Genomic DNA, 21,366 nt, shown 5'->3' with positions numbered 1-21,366 from the left:
GCATGCAGATTGTGCATGCGTTTTTCCTGCAGAATACATGCGGATTCACATGCGGATTCACATGTGTTAACGCATGTGTTTCCGCATGCGGACTGACAAGCACTTTCCAGGCGTAGCATCACTTGGAAAGTGCTTGACAACTAGGTCACACTGTATAAATCCATGCAAACAGCATGGATTTATACAGTGTGAACCGTAAAAATAAAAAAATAAAAGCTATACTTACCTCCGATGCCGCCGCGTGTGCCGTCGCGCTCCTTCCTGGTTCCTTCCTGGCTTTCCGGCATCTCGCGAGACAGCCTGCGGTCACATGACCGCGACGTCATCTCAGGTCCTGGAAGGAGAAGCGCTGCAGGGGCCGCCGGACAGGTGAATATAAACTTTATTTATTATTTTATTCTTTTTTTCACAGGTACAATGGTACCCAGGTCTGGATGAGAGTCTTCTCTCCTCCAGAACTGGGTACCATCCACGACGCATGTTATCCGCTTGTACAAATGTACAGACACGGATTCTATGTGTCTCAATGCAAGTCAATGGCGGCGCTTCTGCTGCACTTTCGCAAAATTAATGAACATGCTGCGGATTTATGAGCGCTGCAGAAACGCTGCGGAAAAATCCGCAGCATGTGCATTGACATTGCGGAATGCCATTGGGGACCATGGGGTGCGGATCACCATGCGTTTTTGAGGCGTTTCCGCTGCGGAAATTCCGCAGCATAAACGCATGAAAAACGCATCGTGTGCACGCAGCCTTAGACTGTTGTGTATACATCACATAGGAGACGCTGAGACTGCTGCATACATCCCATAGGAGACACTGGTACTATTGCATACAACCTTTTGCCCGACACACAGCAGAAAAAATAACTGGACTGGGGGCCATATATACGAGGCCAGAGGCCTGAATTTGGGCTTTATTTAGTTGAGAAAATGATAAAGTGGGTCAAATCTATTTAGATGAATACCCACTAGTTATTTAATTGGTTTCCATACAAAACACATTATAAGAAATCCTCCTTGGGGTTCCTACCAAAATCTATTCATAGTCCTACATTATTACACAAAGCCACCTCTGTCCTTACTATGACATTTTGGAAGATTATCCAGCCCATGATTATATAGACTGGAAAGATCACTGACAGTAAGGTGACAGAGAGATTGAAACTAAATGATCTGAGTATTTCCTTAGTGATTACATCAAAACCAATTCTATTTCTTAGATTAAAAATAATGAAATCATACATTTTAAGAGCCGTACCTTTAAGGGTAAATTGGTTTTTATTTCTACAGAGATATGAAGGGATAGGAGTTAAAAGGAACTGTAGGAAAAAGTTGAAATTAAAATAATTGTTTTGTTAGCTTCTACAAAAAGATACATTAAACTGTATCTGTAAAGTGTGCAGAAATGTTAATGGGAGCGTGAGCTTGAAATGAAGTGATCAAAGACTTTCCATTGACAGAGTTAACACCTAGCTAAGTAATTCCAAAGAAATATGATGAGATAGGATATTTATATATGCTGAGCTATTCCACAAGCACAGGGCTAATATACCATTTACATTGTTCAGGTGAAAGCTCATATATAAAATGAATATTTTGTAATAAAATACGTTTTCACTACAATTAAGTTTTTAACTAAATGCAGCCAAATATTTTTTACAAACAGTTTTTATTTTCTGATTATATATACAGTACAGACCAAAAGTTTGGACACACCTTCTCATTTAAAGATTTTTCTGTATTTTCATGACTATGAAAATTGTACATTCACACTGAAGGCATCAAAACTATGAATTAACACATGTGGAATTATATACTTAACAAAAAAGTGTGAAACAACTGAAAATATGTCTTATATTCTAGGTTCTTCAAAGTAGCCACCTTTTGCTTTGATGACTGCTTTGCACACTCTTGGCATGCTCTTGATGAGCTTCAAGAGGTAGCTTATCTCAGTAGTAGGGAAATCTGTCTTCACTAAATACACATTTTATAGCATTTGCACAAATATTAAGAATGAAAGCTCATTCCACGAGGTGAAAGAAGCAGATTTCTCTGATAAGATATATTACAAAGTTGCTTATTTTCAAGTGAACTATTAATTTTTAAAATAAAAATTAAATCTATGGTTACCCTTTAAGCAATTGGTCATCTATTCCATTTACAAGTAAACTTGCACATGATCTGTATGGATAGAAGGACGATGCGCCCAGGAGATACCATGATTTATTTTACAGCAAGACTTTGTGGCTGACAATTGAAATGCTATGAAAGTAGTATTCCGGACCAAGAAAATAATTGAAGCGTGTCTAATAAACGTTTTAAAAGATAGAATGGATTGTGTCTGACGGCTATATTCCTTTTGAAATAACGATGATCAGTAAAACTATGACCATCTTCAAGCTTATTTAATTATCTCATATAGTGGGTGGACCAATGGTAGGTTTAAGAAGATACAACAAAATAACTATAAAGGAAATGTGTCATCAGACAATGATATCGTTTCAATCAGGTTTTTATGTTAAATGCATTTGTTAAAAAAAAATGGAATTTTATTATTCATATTACATTTTTTATTAAAAAAACTTATCTAAAATATAACTAGTAATTTTGTCATTTTCATACTGATTATTTTAGATTCTTCCTGTTTTTTCAGGAAAAGTTTGCAGCAGGCTCCTTATCATCAAAGGCAGGATTACAATCACTGATAAAACCTCTATACACTATAACAAAGGATCACTCATTTACAAAAGGCGATGTCACAGCTTGCATCTTCTCCCTCCCATCACAATGACTTTTGCACACGCTCATTAGATGCTGCAATACAAAACATAGGGTCTGAGTCAGTATATTGCTGCTAATGTTCATGTACATTTTCTGAAACAAAAGTGATCTAAGGGGTATGGTTACTCCCTGTAGAGAGTGACAAGCCAGGTCAGGCATGCCAGTATGAGGATACTTAAACGCCTTGCATGCTCCTCTAGGTGATTACTTATGCAAATTGCTTCTTCAGAAAGGAAGAGGACTTGAACTCTAGTGCTATTTATTGGAAGTAGAAATCTTACAAGTCAATATCAACCCTTTAACGAGCCTTGCAATATTGCAATATGACTTGCAGACACGGTGTTTCGGGGTATTGCCCCTCATCAGTGCAAAGTATGAGATCTGATTTGGCTATGTGAGAGGCTAAGACTGGGATCTAAGGGGTAAGGTTTCTCTTTGTGGAGAGTGACAAGCCAGGTCAGGCATGCCAATATGAGGAGAATTAAAAGCCTCGCATGCTCCTCTGGGAAATTAAATATGCAAATTGTTTCTTCAGAGAGGAAGAGGACTTGAACGCTATAGGGCCACCTATTGGAAGTAGCAATACTACAAGTCAATTTTGACCCTTTAACGAGCCTTGCAATAAGACTGAGGATAAAAGCCAAACCAGAATCCCAATTTACAGACACAGTGTTTCTGGGCATTGCCCCTCGTCAGTGCAAAGTATGAGATCTGATTTGGCTGGGTGAGAGGCTCTGGGCTGGGATTTAAGGTCACTGAAACAACAGTAAATTAGAGTCTAAAAAAGCCAGTGTGAAAATTGCACGGCTTATAATTTTTACTTTTTATAAAGAAAAGAAAAAAAATTGCCAAAAAAGAAAGGTATAATACAAGCACGATTAAAACAATAGGTGATTTTCTGATGACACACTCCCTTTAAAGCTTGTCTCGTGAAGACAACACATGTCCATATGTCCCTCTTAACATTCTCTTTTATGAATCAGTGCAGAAAGTTCCTTTGTAGGGGTTACCAGAAGTGGGATTCGGGAATCAGTTGATCACACTGGTGATTTACTTTTCAAAGCACAAAATGACTGTTCAAACTAAGCACAGTGCTCCCTTGGCATGGCTGGACACTTCAGTGCACCTTTCCACCTACTTGTTTTTTATCTGTCTCCTTGTGTTTCTGTCTTCCACTACTCTGCCTAAACCTGATATTTCCATTTCCGTTGGTGGTTCTACCAAACCTCTTAGGCAGCACGCCTGCGGTCTTGGGGTTATATTTGACTCCGATTTTTCTCTTCACTCCCTATACCCAATCACTCACTCATGTCATTTGCACCTCAAAGGCATTTTAAGAACCCAACCTTTTCTTACCTTTGAAACAGCAAAAACTCTTACTGTTGCTCTTATACATTCTCACCTGGACTACTGCAACTCTCTACTAATCGGTCTCCCTTTCACTAATCTCCCCCCTCTTCAATCCATCCTAAATGCATCAGCCAGGTTGGTCGTATTTCTGGCCAGCTGCACCACCGATGCCTCCACTCTGTACCAGCCATTGCACTGGTTGCCCATCCACTATAAAGTTCAATATAAACGAATCACTGTCACCCACAAAGCTCTTCACAGTTCTGTACTACCCTACATCTCCTTCCTCATATCTGTCTACTTCCCTACCCATGCTCTCTGCTAATGACCCAAGACTAACATCTTCTATTATATTAACCTCCCATTCCTGTTTCCAAGACTTATCTTGTGCTGTTCCAGTTCTCTAAAATGCACTACCCCAGACAATAGGGTTAATTCCTACAGTTCTTTAGACTGGCCAATCTCCACACCTCACTAATCTAACTCTTCTCTATTCTCCTTTCCTAAATTTTCCTCAGAATCTGGTCTTTTATATCATCTGTTCCCCAAACCCTCCATGCACTCTGTAGCACTTTCTGTCTGGACATATACAGATATTGGCTGGTGATTGTCTCATGCCATTTTACTTGAATTTCCTATTTATTATAATGATGGCTGAACCATACACGAAAAGCACTTTATTTCCTTATAGATTGTAAGCTATTGAGAGCAGGGTCCTCACCCCTCTGATTTTAATTGAAGAATTATGTGTAACTCTGTAATGTCTGATATTATCTGTACATGTCCCATCTGGTTTGTAAAGTGCTTTGTTGGAGCCATAGAAATAAATTATTATGTCCAAGTGGATGAACCCCCAAAAATAATATTTGGTGGGTCCCATTTGATTTTGCCACATTGACCATCACCGGTTGGTTTTTCATTGTCCAGTGAAGGTTTAGGCGCATGAGAAGTTTGCCCAGTGCTGATCCCGTATTTTTTGGTATAACTATAATAAGCTACTTGTCTATAATAACCGAAGTCCCATTGTACAATAATATTGAGCTAATATTAGCATCTGTTCACCTAATGGAGAGCCATCACATGACTCCTACCTCCCGAGACAGTTCTCTGAAGTTATGGCGTGTAGACCACGAGAAAGCTTCCAGTGATGTAGAAGAATTACGTCCAATGACCCAATGAAGGAGATCTTACAAGATAAATCTCATTCTAGATAGAGCCTTGAAGGCAAATTTGTCTAATACAGTTCTTATAATTATCGCTAAGTGACTGAATGTTCTATAATTTACACATTGTGGCTAATCTGAACGACAATATGTCCTGTGACGTGAAAATGGACAATGTTCTACTCTCGTTTTGTAGACTGACATATGGAGATATCAAAATTGTCTAGAAAAAAAACCTCATTTTCTCAAAGTAGAAAATCAGAGCTCAGCTTTTATTTCTTTAACTGCTCTGGAAAAAAATGAAAGCTTGGCTGTGATTGTTTGGTAACTGGTAACTCTGCCCTATCATCTCCATACAGGCCTTATCTGAATCTCGGGCAGTGATGACAGGTCACTGAGAGAAGAGTCAAAGACCAGATGCCGGTGGTGAGCTGGGAAATAGGGAGAAAGGCAGGAGAGCTGGAAGGGCAGTGTCCGCCGTCTGCACTTGTGGTTAAACCTTCAGGGCTGGATTTCTCTCCAAGGTCCATACGAAATACTACAAGTAATATACGGATATCATGAGCATTAACGGACTTTACACAAATGCCTTTGGTTAGAGGTCTAATATCCTGATGACAGGTTCCCTTTAAAGGGGTTGTCCAGTGAAAACAAAATTATCACCTATCCACAGGATAGCCGATATCCTACTGATCTGTGGAAGTCCGACCTCTGGAACTCACACTGATCGTTACAAATTAGAGGGGTAAGTTGGACGTCCAACAGCAACTCTTTCACTATGGGGCAAATGGAAAATCCTGAGTGCAGTGCTCAGCAGGCACATGGGGAATGAATGGAGCAGCCAGTGGCTTAAATAGAGTACGATGGGGCCCCAGTGCAAAATTTGTACCTGGGCCCTGACCAGTATGTTGGTCAGATATATGGGCTCTTGTAGCGTTCTAGATCTTATAAAGACATACGTGTTCGCGCCCCATGTAATAATGTCCCCCATCCTGGCTTCTTCCTGTAATAATCTCCTCCATATTGGACTCATACCTGTAATAATATCCCCCATCCTGGGCCCCTTCCAGTAATAATTCCCCCCCATCCTGGAACCCATGCTATAACAATGTCCCCGCTGAGCCCCTTCCTGGTATAATGTCTCACATCCTGGGTCCTTTCTTTAATAATCTCCCCCATCTTGGGCCCCTTCCTGTAATAATAATATCCCCCATATTGGGCCCCTTCCAATAATAATGTTCCCATCCTGACCCCTTCCAGTAATAATGTCCTCCATCCTGGACTCCATTCTATAACAATGTCCCCCAGCCTGCGCCCCTTACTGGTATAATGTCCCTTATCCTGGGCCACTCCTTGGTATAATGTTCTCCATCATGTAATAATGCCCCCCTTCCTGGGCCCTTTATTTAATAATGTCCCCCATCTTGGACCCCTTCCAGTAATAATGTTCTCTATCCTGGGCAACTGCCAGTAACAATGTCCCCCATCCTATAACATTGTCGCCCTTCCTGATATAATGCCCCCCATCTTTGGCCCTTCTTGATATAATGCCCCCCATCCTAGGTGCCTTCCGTTTTTTCTCCAGCACATTTTAAAAATAAATAAACAAATATTCTTACCTTCCCCTGCTCCCACAACGTGCGGCGTCCTCCTCTATACCCAGCAGCTGATTTTGGTGTGCTGGCACGGGCAACATTTGATGCCATGCGCCATTCATTTCAAGAAAGCTGACATCTGCTGTCGGCCTCTGGTTGGCTGGCAGTGTTTATTGTAGTGCAGGGTGTTGGCGGGTCTATGCTCTGCAATTCATCTCAGCTGAATATACGTCCGAGGACGCATATCCAGGTGAAACTGGGGCTGGCATCGGTAGGTCCCCCTCCTGCATGGGCCTGGTCATGGTTGCAGAGGTGTGACCGCAATCGTTACACCCGTGGCTACAGTAGTCGAGTATATTCACAGTCTCTCTATAATGATGGGAGTAAAAGTGCCCCGATCTTTCTATTTGTGCAGGTCTCAGCGGTCAGACCCTTACTGACAACAAGTAGTCACATATACTGTGGAAGGAGGATAACTTTTTTCATTGGAGAACCCCTTTAATACCCGCTATATAAATCTTTATGTATGGAGCTCCCTCTAGTGGGAATTGCAAGCAGTGAGAACTTTAAAGTTTAGCTCTATAACTTTTGGGTTGCTTTTCTAAAATAATGCTTTTCTGAGGTTTTGTTTATTTTATTACAACAAAACCTGTCTTATCATTGCCTGAACTTTAGAAATCACCACAGTGGTTTACTTTGCTGGGATTGTTGGGTAAATAAGTGACTTTACACATTGCTGACATCGATAAGTGATTTTGCACATTGCTGACATCGATAAGTGATTTTACACATTGCTGACATCGATAAGTGATTTTGTACATTGCTGACATCGATAAGTGATTTTGCACATTGCTGACATCGATAAGTGATTTTGCACATTGCTGACATCGATAAGTGATTTTACACATTGCTGACATCGATAAGTGATTTTGCACATTGCTGACATCGCTAAGTGATTTTGCACATTGCTGACATCGACAAGTGATTTTGCACATTGCTGACATCGATAAGTGATTTTACACATTGCTGACATCGATAAGTGATTTTGCACATTGATGACATCGATAAGTGATTTTGCACATTGCTGACATCGATAAGTGATTTTGCACATTGCTGACATCGATAAGTGATTTTTCACATTGCTGACATCGATAAGTGATTTTACACATTGCTGACATCGATAAGTGATTTTGCACATTGCTGACGTTTTGTTTATCGCTGCTTGTTGCATTTTCAGCCACGTTTGTTTCCCTGCAGAAGATTTCGATTATTACAATGGCATGAATTCATTATAAAATAGTCTCAACCTGAGATTTCTTTTTTTTTCTACATTTTCATGAATTATTTTCCTTGTTCTGATTTTGTTTCTCTTCGCAGATTATTCTCGTCAGCTCTTCGGTCTCTGAACAATGCCTTTACATGACTAGCGATGAAGGGTCGACCTTTCAAAAACAAGTGATTTCCTTCTCTGTGGAGACCCTCGTTTTTCATCCAAAAGAGGAGGACAAGTTACTTGCTTACAGTAAAGATGCCAAGGTATTGCTTCTATATTCAACTTTCTGATCAAATTGATCTTTCTGCAATTTTATTCATTTATTTTAGATTTTTGACATATACGCAGACCAACAAATAGTGCAATGCGATATTCAGTCTAATCCCCACTCTTCCCAAGAAGCTGGAAATCACTAATATCATGCAAATGTGAATAAGCCTTTTTCTTTTTGGGGACAAGTTTGTAGCACAGTTGCGCGTAACAATTTTACTGTTTGTATAAATGTATTGTTTTTTTCTCCATCTTTAGTGATTAGCACTGCTGCCTTGCAGCGCTGGGGTCCTGGGTTCATATCCCACCAAGGACAACATCTGCAAGGAGTTTGTATGTTCTCCCTATGTTTGCATGGGTTTCCTCCGGGGTCTCCAGTTTCCTCCCACACTCCAAAGACATACTGATAGGGAATTTAAATTGTGAGCCCCGATGATGAAACATTGATTTTTATCAAAATCCAGATTGCCAGAGCAGAGACTATATAGGAGAGGGAAGTTGGTGACACTGCACAGCTGAGAACTTCCAAGAAGGAAGCTACAGAGACTCAAAGCTGACAGTTTAACTCTTGCACTGCTGAAAGAAACTAGCACCATTTAATAAGAGGGAGAAGTGCTTCTACTCAATGGAGGAGTATGTGAACTCAGATGCTGCCATCTTCTGGCTCCTCTCTGTCACAGTAAACCCGTGACAGGGGTAGTGAAAACTTGATGACAGATTCCCTTTAAAGAGTGTGGTAACCATGTACACAATCTTATACATTTTCTGAATTGTTTTACACATACCCAAGGTGTAGTCAGGGGTTCAGCATAAGAAGGGGGGTATCAAACACATCTGAGCAGTGACCATGTAGTGTTAGATGCCAGTTCTGCAGAGCATATTAGTGTCCTGGGAAAAACAGTGACTCCCTTTCAATTTTACCTTCTTTATTTTCCTGACCCAGACCGTCATGACAACTTCTTCCAGACACAACTCATCTGCAAAACTTGCAACCCAGACACAGTTCACTTCTCATATTTACAGTATCATCTCCACCTATTTTAATCTACACAAACTCTCCATCAGGATAGGTGATAGCACTGTGCTTAGATATATTCATCAGTTCCATAAACAATGAATAGATTAGTAGTGTGTATACATAATAACCACTCAATTTAAAGTGGATCTGTCATCAGATTTCACAACATGAAAAACATTAATTATTAAATAGATCTCTTAGATCTGATGAGGCTGGTGTACTTATTTTGAAAATCCATGTTGTAATGACTCAATAATACTGATATTAAAATAAACATTAGGTAAAAAGCAAGAGAGTTCATGAGATCAAGTCTATTCAGTCTCTATCCACCCAGCCAAATTTACAGCTGCAGTTTGTGCTGAGCAGTGTGAGATCTCAGTAAGGAGGAGAGACACTGAGGATCTGTCAATCATGCTAAGTGGGAGGGTATTCAGCTGCAGCAAGGAGGAGAAACACTGACGAGCTATAAATTATACTAGATACCTAGAGATTCAGCAGGGGAAAGGGACAATGAGGAGCTGTCAATCAGGCTAGGTGCATAAAGATTCAGTAGCAGAAAGGAGGGGCACTGAGGAGCTGTCAATCAGGCTAAGTGGGAGGAGATTCAACAAAAGCAGTGAGGAGAGACACTGATGAGCTGTAAATCCGAATAGGTGCCTAGTGATTCAGCAGCAGGAAGGAAGGACAGGAGGAGCTGTCAATCAGGCTAGGTGCATGGAGATTCAGCAGCAGGGAGGAGGGGCGCTGATGAGCTGTCAATCAGACTAGGTGTGTCAAGATTCGGCAGCAGGGAGGAGGGGTGCTTAGGAGCTGTCATTCAGGCTAAGCGAGAGGAGATTCTGCTGCAGCAGTGAGGAGAGACACTGAGGAGCTATAAATCAGACTAGGTGGAGAGAGATTGAGTTTAAGAATTCTACAGGCATTCTGACAAGGTTTTCATAGTAAGTACACTGGCCTCATCAGGTCTAAGAGATTTATATAATATTGCAAAGCAATTTGTACTGTGCAAAGTCCTCCTGATCTAGGGCTCGCATAGTGATACCACATATTTATTGCCACCACTACGAATATCGGATTTACAATCTATGAACGATACATCTTACTCAGAAACCTTGATGAAGCTGGTTGTGTATGTTATGAATGTTCTACAGCACAATAACACAGGCGTAATATTTCTACAGATAGATTGCATCTTCCCTATCGAGTACACAATATAACTTGTCTTGCAAATTGTACGGTATTACCCTCTCAACAATAGTAATGGAGAGCTGTTCAAGACATAACACAAATAATATCCCTTCTTCTTGACAAAATCCACAAATCTCAAGGAACATCAAATTGATTTAAAGTCAATCTCATCCCCCTGTACCGGCTGCCCACCCAGTGCTGCGGCAGTCTGATTCACTAGTCTGTCCCCACTCCATTATATCAGCATAATCGTGTTTATATTTTCCTTCTGCAGCTTTATGTCTCCGTAAATCTTGGAAAACAATGGGATATTTTGCAAGAACAAGTCACCAAAGAGCATATATTCTGGTAAGCTCTCCGTTTCTGGTCTTAATGAAACAATGTCACTTTTGGATGGTTGGCTTTTGTTTGCTTTTTTTCTCCTTTTTTCCTACTTTTACATCTCATTGTACATAAAAGAGACAAATACATGGAGCCTGTAGGATGGCACTCCGAGTCCATTTCGTTCTATATCTTAGTACTTACTACATATGCCACAAACTTATGGTGAAGTTGTCCCCTAGAAGCAATGATAGTATGGAGGAGATCTTTGGAATTTGGTAGCCTGTGAAGCTTGCATAGCACAATATTTGTTCTCTTGAACTTTATATGAAATCGCAATCGCAGACATATGGAAGAATATCAGAGCCCCATCATAGACATTTATTGGTGCCATATTATAGATATAAACAACTTTGGTCTTGTACAGAGGTATGACCCTCCGCCTTAATTAGGCACTAGGAACCTGTCACTAGGTTTTAGGCCACCAAATCACCATTATATCATAATGCAACTGGCTTTGCTTATCTCATCTCAGAGAGCAGATTGTGCGTTGTACAGATCCGAAGTATAAAGCCCCCCATGCATATTAGAGAGTTGTTCGGCTGACAGCTATCTCTCCCGACCCTCCATACGCAGGAACGCTCGGCTGACAGCTATCTCTCCCGACCCTCCATACGCAGGAACACTCGGCTGACAGCTATCTCTCCCGACCCTCCATACACAGGAACGCTCGGCTGACAGCTATCTCTCCCGACCCTCCATACACAGGAACGCTCGGCTGACAGCTATCTCTCCCGACCCTCCATACACAGGAACACTCGGCTGACAGCTATCTCTCCCGACCCTCCATACACAGGAACGCTCGGCTGACAGCTATCTCTCCCGACCCTCCATACACAGGAACACTCAGATGACAGCTATCTCTCCCGACCCTCCATACACAGGAACACTCAGCTGACAGCTATCTCTCCCGACCCTCCATACACAGGAACACTCGGCTGACAGCTAACTCTTCCGACCCTCCATACACAGGAACACTCGGCTCGGCTGACAGCTATCTCTCCCGACCCTCCATACACAGGAACACTCGACTGACAGCTATCTCTCCTGACCCTTCATACACAGGAACGCTTGGCTGACAGCTATCTTTCCTGACCCTCCATACATAGGAACGCTCGGCTGACAGCTATCTCTCCCGACCCTTCATACACAGGAACGCTTGGCTGACAGCTATCTTTCCTGACCCTCCATACATAGGAACGCTCGGCTGACAGCTATCTCTCCCGACCCTCCATACACAGGAACGCTCGGCTGACAGCTATCTCTCCCGACCCTCCATACACAGGAACGCTCGGCTGACAGCTATCTTTCCCGACCCTCCATACACAGGAACGCTCGGCTAACAGCTATCTCTCCCGACCCTCCATACACAGGAACGCTCGGCTGACAGCTATCTTTCCCTACCCTCCATACACAGGAACGCTCGGCTAACAGCTATCTCTCCCAACCCTCCATACACAGGAACGCTCGGCTGACAGCTATCTCTCATGACCCTCCATACACAGGAACGCTCGGCTGACAGCTATCTCTCCCGACCCTCCGTTCACAGGAACGCTCGGCTCGGCTGACAGCTATCTCTCCCGACCCTCCATACACAGGAACGCTCGGCTGACAGCTATCTCTCCCGACCCTCCATACACAGGAACGCTCGGCTGAGAGCTATCTCTCCCGACCCTCCATACACAGGAACGCTCGGCTGACAGCTATCTCTCCCGACCCTCCATACACAGGAACGCTCGGCTGACAGCTATCTCTCCCGATCCTCCATACACAGGAACGCTCGGCTGACAGCTATCTCTCCCGACCCTCCATACACCGGAACGCTCGGCTGACAGCTATCTCTCCCGACCCTCCATACGCAGGAACACTCGGCTGACGGCTATCTCTCCCGACCCTCCATACACAGGAACGCTCGGCTGACAGCTATCTCTCCCGACCCTCCATACACAGGAACGCTCGGCTGACAGCTATCTCTCCCGACCCTTCATACACAGGAACACTCGGCTCGGCTGACAGCTATCTCTCCCGACCCTCCATACACAGGAACACTCAGCTGACAGCTATCTCTCCCGACCCTCCATACACAGGAACGCTCAGCTGACAGCTATCTCTCCCGACCCTCCATACACAGGAACGCTCGGCTGACAGCTATCTCTCCCGACCCTCCATACACAGGAACACTCAGATGACAGCTATCTCTCCCGACCCTCCATACACAGGAACACTCAGCTGACAGCTATCTCTCCCGACCCTCCATACACAGGAACACTCGGCTGACAGCTAACTCTTCCGACCCTCCATACACAGGAACACTCGGCTCGGCTGACAGCTATCTCTCCCGACCCTCCATACACAGGAACACTCGACTGACAGCTATCTCTCCTGACCCTTCATACACAGGAACGCTTGGCTGACAGCTATCTTTCCTGACCCTCCATACATAGGAACGCTCGGCTGACAGCTATCTCTCCCGACCCTTCATACACAGGAACGCTTGGCTGACAGCTATATTTCCTGACCCTCCATACATAGGAACGCTCGGCTGACAGCTATCTCTCCCGACCCTCCATACACAGGAACACTCGGCTGACAGCTATCTCTCCCGACCCTCCATACACAGGAACGCTCGGCTGACAGCTATCTCTCCCGACCCTCCATACACAGGAACGCTCGGCTGACAGCTATCTTTCCCGACCCTCCATACACAGGAACGCTCGGCTAACAGCTATCTCTCCCGACCCTCCATACACAGGAACGCTCGGCTGACAGCTATCTTTCCCTACCCTCCATACACAGGAACGCTCGGCTAACAGCTATCTCTCCCGACCCTCCATACACAGGAACGCTCGGCTGACAGCTATCTCTCCTGACCCTCCATACACAGGAACGCTCGGCTGACAGCTATCTCTCCCGACCCTCCGTTCACAGGAACGCTCGGCTCGGCTGACAGCTATCTCTCCCGACCCTCCATACACAGGAACGCTCGGCTGACAGCTATCTCTCCCGACCCTCCATACACAGGAACGCTCGGCTGAGAGCTATCTCTCCCGACCCTCCATACACAGGAACGCTCGGCTGACAGCTATCTCTCCCGACCCTCCATACACAGGAACGCTCGGCTGACAGCTATCTCTCCCGATCCTCCATACACAGGAACGCTCGGCTGACAGCTATCTCTCCCGACCCTCCATACACCGGAACGCTCGGCTGACAGCTATCTCTCCCGACCCTCCATACACAGGAATGCTCGGCTGACAGCTATCTCTCCCGACCCTTCATACACAGGAACACTCGGCTGAGAGCTATCTCTCCCGACCCTCCATACACAGGAACGCTCGGCTGACAGCTATCTCTCCCGACCCTCCATACACAGGAACGCTCGGCTGACAGCTATCTCTCCCGACCCTCCATACACAGGAACGCTCGGCTGACAGCTATCTCTCCCGACCCTCCATACACAGGAACGCTCGGCTGACAGCTATCTCTCCCGACCCTCCATACACAGGAACGCTCGGCTGACAGCTATCTCTCCCAACCCTCCATACACAGGAACGCTCGGCTGACAGCTATCTCTCCAACCCTCCGTACACAGTAACACTCGGCTGACAGCTATCTCTCCCAACCCTCCATACACAGGAAGGCTCGGCTGACAGCTATCTCTCCCAACCCTCCATACACAGGAACGCTCGGCTGACAGCTATCTCTCCCGACCCTCCGTACACAGTAACACTCGGCTGACAGCTATCTCTCCCGACCCTTCATACACAGGAACGCTCGGCTGACAGCTATCTCTCCCGACCCTCCATACACAGGAACGCTCGGCTGACAGCTATCTCTCCCGACCCTCCATACACAGGAACACTCGGCTGACAGCTATTTCTCCCGACCCTCCATACACAGGAACACTCGGCTTACAGCTATCTCTCCCGACCCTCCATACACAGGAACGCTCGGCTGACAGCTATCTCTCCAACCCTCCATACACAGGAACGCTCGGCTGACAGCTATCTCTCCAACCCTCCATACACAGGAACGCTCGGCTGACAGCTATCTCTCCCGACCCTTCATATACAGGAACGCTCAGCTGACAGCTATCTCTCCCGACCCTTTATACACAGGAACGCTCGGCAGACAGCTATCTCTCCCGACCCTCCATACACAGGAACGCTCGGCTGACAGCTATTTCTCCCGACCCTCCATACACAGGAACACTCGGCTGACAGCTATCTCTCCCGACCCTTCATACACAGGAACGCTCGGCTGACAGCTATCTCTCCCGACCCTCCATACACAGGAACGCTCGGCTGACAGCTATCTCTCCCGACCCTCCATACACAGGAACGCTCGGCTGACAGCTATCTCTCCCGACCCTCCATACACAGGAGCGCTCGGCTGACAGCTATCTCTCCCGACCCTCCATACACAGGAACGCTCGGCTGACAGCTATCTCTCCCGACCCTCCATACACAGGAACGCTCGGCTGACAGCTATCTCTCCCAACCCTCCATACACAGGAACGCTCGGCTGACAGCTATCTCTCCAACCCTCCGTACACAGTAACACTCGGCTGACAGCTATCTCTCCCAACCCTCCATACACAGGAACGCTTGGCTGACAGCTATCTCTCCCAACCCTCCATACACAGGAACGCTCGGCTGACAGCTATCTCTCCCGACCCTCCGTACACAGTAACACTCGGCTGACAGCTATCTCTCCCGACCCTTCGTACACAGGAACGCTCGGCTGACAGCTATCTCTCCCGACCCTCCATACACAGGAACGCTCGGCTGACAGCTATCTCTCCCGACCCTCCATACACAGGAGCACTCGGCTGACAGCTATTTCTCCCGACCCTCCATACACAGGAACACTCGGCTGACAGCTATCTCTCCCGACCCTCCGTACACAGGAACACTCGGCTGACAGCTATCTCTCCCGACCCTTCATACACAGGAACACTCGGCTGACAGCTATCTCTCCCGACCCTCCATACACAGGAACACTCGGCTTACAGCTATCTCTCCCGACCCTCCATACACAGGAACGCTTGGCTGACAGCTATCTTTCCTGACCCTCCATACATAGGAACGCTCGGCTGACAGCTATCTCTCCCGACCCTCCATACACAGGAACACTCGGCTGACAGCTATCTCTCCCGACCCTCCATACACAGGAACGCTCGGCTGACAGCTATCTCTCCCGACCCTCCATACACAGGAACGCTCGGCTGACAGCTATCTTTCCCGACCCTCCATACACAGGAACGCTCGGCTAACAGCTATCTCTCCCGACCCTCCATACACAGGAACGCTCGGCTGACAGCTATCTTTCCCTACCCTCCATACACAGGAACGCTCGGCTAACAGCTATCTCTCCCGACCCTCCATACACAGGAACGCTCGGCTGACAGCTATCTCTCCTGACCCTCCATACACAGGAACGCTCGGCTGACAGCTATCTCTCCCGACCCTCCGTTCACAGGAACGCTCGGCTCGGCTGACAGCTATCTCTCCTGACCCTCCATACACAGGAACGCTCGGCTGACAGCTATCTCTCCCGACCCTCCATACACAGGAACGCTCGGCTGAGAGCTATCTCTCCCGACCCTCCATACACAGGAACGCTCGGCTGACAGCTATCTCTCCCGACCCTCCATACACAGGAACGCTCGGCTGACAGCTATCTCTCCCGATCCTCCATACACAGGAACGCTCGGCTGACAGCTATCTCTCCCGACCCTCCATACACCGGAACGCTCGGCTGACAGCTATCTCTCCCGACCCTCCATACACAGGAATGCTCGGCTGACAGCTATCTCTCCCGACCCTTCATACACAGGAACACTCGGCTGAGAGCTATCTCTCCCGACCCTCCATACACAGGAACGCTCGGCTGACAGCTATCTCTCCCGACCCTCCATACACAGGAACGCTCGGCTGAGAGCTATCTCTCCCGACCCTCCATACACAGGAACGCTCGGCTGACAGCTATCTCTCCCGACCCTCCATACACAGGAACGCTCGGCTGACAGCTATCTCTCCCGACCCTCCATACACAGGAACACTCGGCTGACAGCTATCTCTCCCGACCCTCCATACACAGGAACGCTCGGCTGACAGCTATCTCTCCCAACCCTCCATACACAGGAACGCTCGGCTGACAGCTATCTCTCCAACCCTCCGTACACAGTAACACTCGGCTGACAGCTATCTCTCCCAACCCTCCATACACAGGAACGCTCGGCTGACAGCTATCTCTCCCAACCCTCCATACACAGGAACGCTCGGCTGACAGCTATCTCTCCCGACCCTCCGTACACAGTAACACTCGGCTGACAGCTATCTCTCCCGACCCTTCATACACAGGAACGCTCGGCTGACAGCTATCTCTCCCGACCCTCCATACACAGGAACGCTCGGCTGACAGCTATCTCTCCCGACCCTCCATACACAGGAACACTCGGCTGACAGCTATTTCTCCCGACCCTCCATACACAGGAACACTCGGCTTACAGCTATCTCTCCCGACCCTCCATACACAGGAACGCTCGGCTGACAGCTATCTCTCCAACCCTCCATACACAGGAACGCTCGGCTGACAGCTATCTCTCCAACCCTCCATACACAGGAACGCTCGGCTGACAGCTATCTCTCCCGACCCTTCATATACAGGAACGCTCAGCTGACAGCTATCTCTCCCGACCCTTTATACACAGGAACGCTCGGCAGACAGCTATCTCTCCCGACCCTCCATACACAGGAACGCTCGGCTGACAGCTATTTCTCCCGACCCTCCATACACAGGAACACTCGGCTGACAGCTATCTCTCCCGACCCTTCATACACAGGAACGCTCGGCTGACAGCTATCTCTCCCGACCCTCCATACACAGGAACGCTCGGCTGACAGCTATCTCTCCCGACCCTCCATACACAGGAACGCTCGGCTGACAGCTATCTCTCCCGACCCTCCATACACAGGAACGCTCGGCTGACAGCTATCTCTCCCGACCCTCCATACACAGGAACGCTCGGCTGACAGCTATCTCTCCCGACCCTCCATACACAGGAACGCTCGGCTGACAGCTATCTCTCCCAACCCTCCATACACAGGAACGCTCGGCTGACAGCTATCTCTCCAACCCTCCGTACACAGTAACACTCGGCTGACAGCTATCTCTCCCAACCCTCCATACACAGGAACGCTCGGCTGACAGCTATCTCTCCCAACCCTCCATACACAGGAACGCTCGGCTGACAGCTATCTCTCCCGACCCTCCGTACACAGTAACACTCGGCTGACAGCTATCTCTCCCGACCCTTCGTACACAGGAACGCTCGGCTGACAGCTATCTCTCCCGACCCTCCATACACAGGAACGCGGCTGACAGCTATCTCTCCCGACCCTCCATACACAGGAACACTCGGCTGACAGCTATTTCTCCCGACCCTCCATACACAGGAACACTCGGCTGACAGCTATCTCTCCCGACCCTCCGTACACAGGAACACTCGGCTGACAGCTATCTCTCCCGACCCTTCATACACAGGAACACTCGGCTGACAGCTATCTCTCCCGACCCTCCATACACAGGAACACTCGGCTTACAGCTATCTCTCCCGACCCTCCATACACAGGAACGCTCGGCTGACAGCTATCTCTCCAACCCTCCATACACAGGAACGCTCGGCTGACAGCTATCTCTCCAACCCTCCATACACAGGAACGCTCGGCTGACAGCTATCTCTCCCGACCCTTCATATACAGGAACGCTCAGCTGACAGCTATCTCTCCCGACCCTTTATACACAGGAACGCTCGGCAGACAGCTATCTCTCCCGACCCTCCATACACAGGAACGCTCGGCTGACAGCTATTTCTCCCGACCCTCCATACACAGGAACGCTCGGCTGACAGCTATCTCTCCCGACCCTTCATACACAGGAACGCTCGGCTGACAGCTATCTCTCCCGACCCTCCGTACACAGGAACGCTCGGCTGACAGCTATCTCTCCCGACCCTCCATACACAGGAACGCTCGGCTGACAGCTATCTCTCCCGACCCTCCATACGCAGGAACGCTCGGCTGACAGCTATCTCTCCCGAACCTCCATACACAGGAACGCTCGGCTGACAGCTATCTCTCCCGACCCTCCATACACAGGAACACTCGGCTGACAGCTATCTCTCCCGACCCTCCATACACAGGAACGCTCGGCTGACAGCTATCTCTCCCGACCCTCCATACACAGGAACACTCGGCTGACAGCTATCTCTCCCGACCCTCCATACACAGGAACGCTCGGCTGACAGCTATCTCTCCCGACCCTCCATACACAGGAACGCTCGGCTGACAGCTATCTCTCCCAACCCTCCATACACAGGAACGCTCGGCTGACAGCTATCTCTCCCGACCCTCTGTACACAGGAACGCTCGGCTGACAGCTATCTCTCCCGACCCTCCATACACAGGAACACTCGGCTGACAGTTATCTCTCCCGACCCTCTGTACACAGGAACGCTCGGCTGACAGCTATCTCTCCCGACCCTTCATTCACAGGAACGCTCGGCTGACAGCTATCTCTCCCGACGCCCCATACACAGGAACGCTCGGCTTACAGCTATCTCTCCCGACCCTCCATACACAGGAACGCTCGGCTGACAGCTATCTCTCCCGACCCTCCATACACAGGAACGCTCGGCTTACAGGTATCTCTCCAACCCTCCGTGTGCAGTAACACTCGACTTGGCTGAACTGAGCTGCAATACCAAACGTAGCCTAGGAATAAGAGTGGTGCTGTTCTCAAATGAAAAGTACAACCTTTACTAGACTCATTTTGTAACATTGCTCTATCGGTTTTAAGCCATATTTCCACCTATCATAAATGCTGCGTTTTTCTTATAGGCTTCTTCGGAGAGTCTGAAATAAGTGCAGAATCTCAGTTTTTCTGCACTAAAAAACTAATAAAAAATGCTTATTCAAATCTTCACTAACAATGCATCAAAAAGGAGGAAAAGGCATAAAAAAGAAGCAAAAATACAATAATTAGAGCACATATTGTTATTGCATAATTGTTGTGGACATCTGCAGAAGAAGTGCAGCGGAAAAAATGCACAGTCGCATGCTTTAAAGATGCATATACCCTTGTAACTATTTTTTTTCATGTGAAGATTGCGCATTAGATTGGATGATTATCCGCTCTGCTATAGAAAACCACAGATAAGACCGTATCACAATGAGATGTGTCAAATATCAAACTCTGCTCTGCGGCAATATATATTCAGATAAGACATGCGATAAAACTGTCATAAATGAAGTTAAAATTAGTTCTTCCAGAGCCCAGACGGGAGTTTGGCAATTAGCGGCTGCTTTGTACATAACAACAGTGAACGCTCGTATCTGATGGTGGAGCTTCAAAGAACAATTCATTCTGTAATGAAACGCAGCAGTAATATGAGCGTAATATCAGATGAAAGTTGTGTACTTTTCTGGAAAATCAGACGCATTTCACAAAATGAAAGGAAAAATGCAAACTGAGGCCATATGGAAGGGGTAATTAGGGATTTCTGGTCTTAGTTCCACCTATAACGAAGATGGGATATGAAGTTGTGACACCCCAGGGGTCTGGTTGCCACAGTGATAGAGATATTACGTCTGAGAGCAGGTGGGAGGTCTCTTGGTCAGGGATCCTATGCATGCCACACCTCCTGCCCAGTCCTGGGAGGGGAAGAACTTCCCCTATATAAACCTAGGGCTGAGGCAGGGTTAGTGAGTAGAGAAGAAGTAGAGAAGAAGTAGAGAAGAGAAGCAGCATAGGAAGAAACAACAGGAGCTCTGTGGGAGCAGTGCTACAAGGAGTCAGGGGCTGGCAGCTGCAGAGCTCGCCCTGACTGAGAAGTTATCACCGGACCCGGAGTCCGAGGCTGTGGGGACTAACTCCTATCCAGCAGCAGAAACCGACCGGCAGGGGATTGCAGGTCCTCTGGCCCAGAAACCCGAAGGCACGGTCACACGCGTGGGACCAGCACCGCCGTCGTGGAGCGAAAGCTACTAGAAGGCCCCGAGTCACCGGCCATACGGGTGAGCACCACACGGTACACTCAGGGACGTGGGCTACTTATACCCGCCTCTAGCAAGGTAGCCAGAAGAGTATCGTTAGTTTGGGAGGCCTACAACTCCGCCTGGCCAGGGTAGATCCCATCTGCTCAAGGACTGACCAGGCCCCAATCGCTAGCCAGTACTCCGGGAGGGTCTATCTTTGTCACCAGTAAAGACCCTGAACTACACCGTACCGTCTCCGAGTGGTTCCTGCTACCCCCATCATCCACGTCGGCTGCCCTGAGGCC

General features: G+C 47.3%; 1 protein-coding gene across 2 annotated transcripts in view; it reads left to right on the top strand.

Annotated features, from left to right (window-relative positions):
• The window catches only part of SORCS2 (sortilin related VPS10 domain containing receptor 2), a 1,226,315-nt gene that overhangs the window by 934,041 nt on the left and 270,908 nt on the right, over positions 1-21,366 (top strand). For both annotated transcript variants that reach the window (XM_073647901.1, XM_073647911.1), the window contains exons 4-5: positions 8,269-8,427; positions 10,915-10,988. In XM_073647901.1, coding sequence (XP_073504002.1) covers positions 8,269-8,427; positions 10,915-10,988 — 233 coding nt within the window. The remainder of the gene's footprint in view (positions 1-8,268; positions 8,428-10,914; positions 10,989-21,366) is intronic.

The sequence above is a fragment of the Phyllobates terribilis genome, unplaced genomic scaffold (assembly GCF_046119375.1).
Source record: "Phyllobates terribilis strain yellow unplaced genomic scaffold, ASM4611937v1 Scaffold_1__5_contigs__length_1240528914, whole genome shotgun sequence".
In the NCBI taxonomy this organism is placed as follows: domain Eukaryota; kingdom Metazoa; phylum Chordata; class Amphibia; order Anura; family Dendrobatidae; genus Phyllobates; species Phyllobates terribilis.
This window is presented reverse-complemented; position numbering and strand designations above follow the sequence as displayed.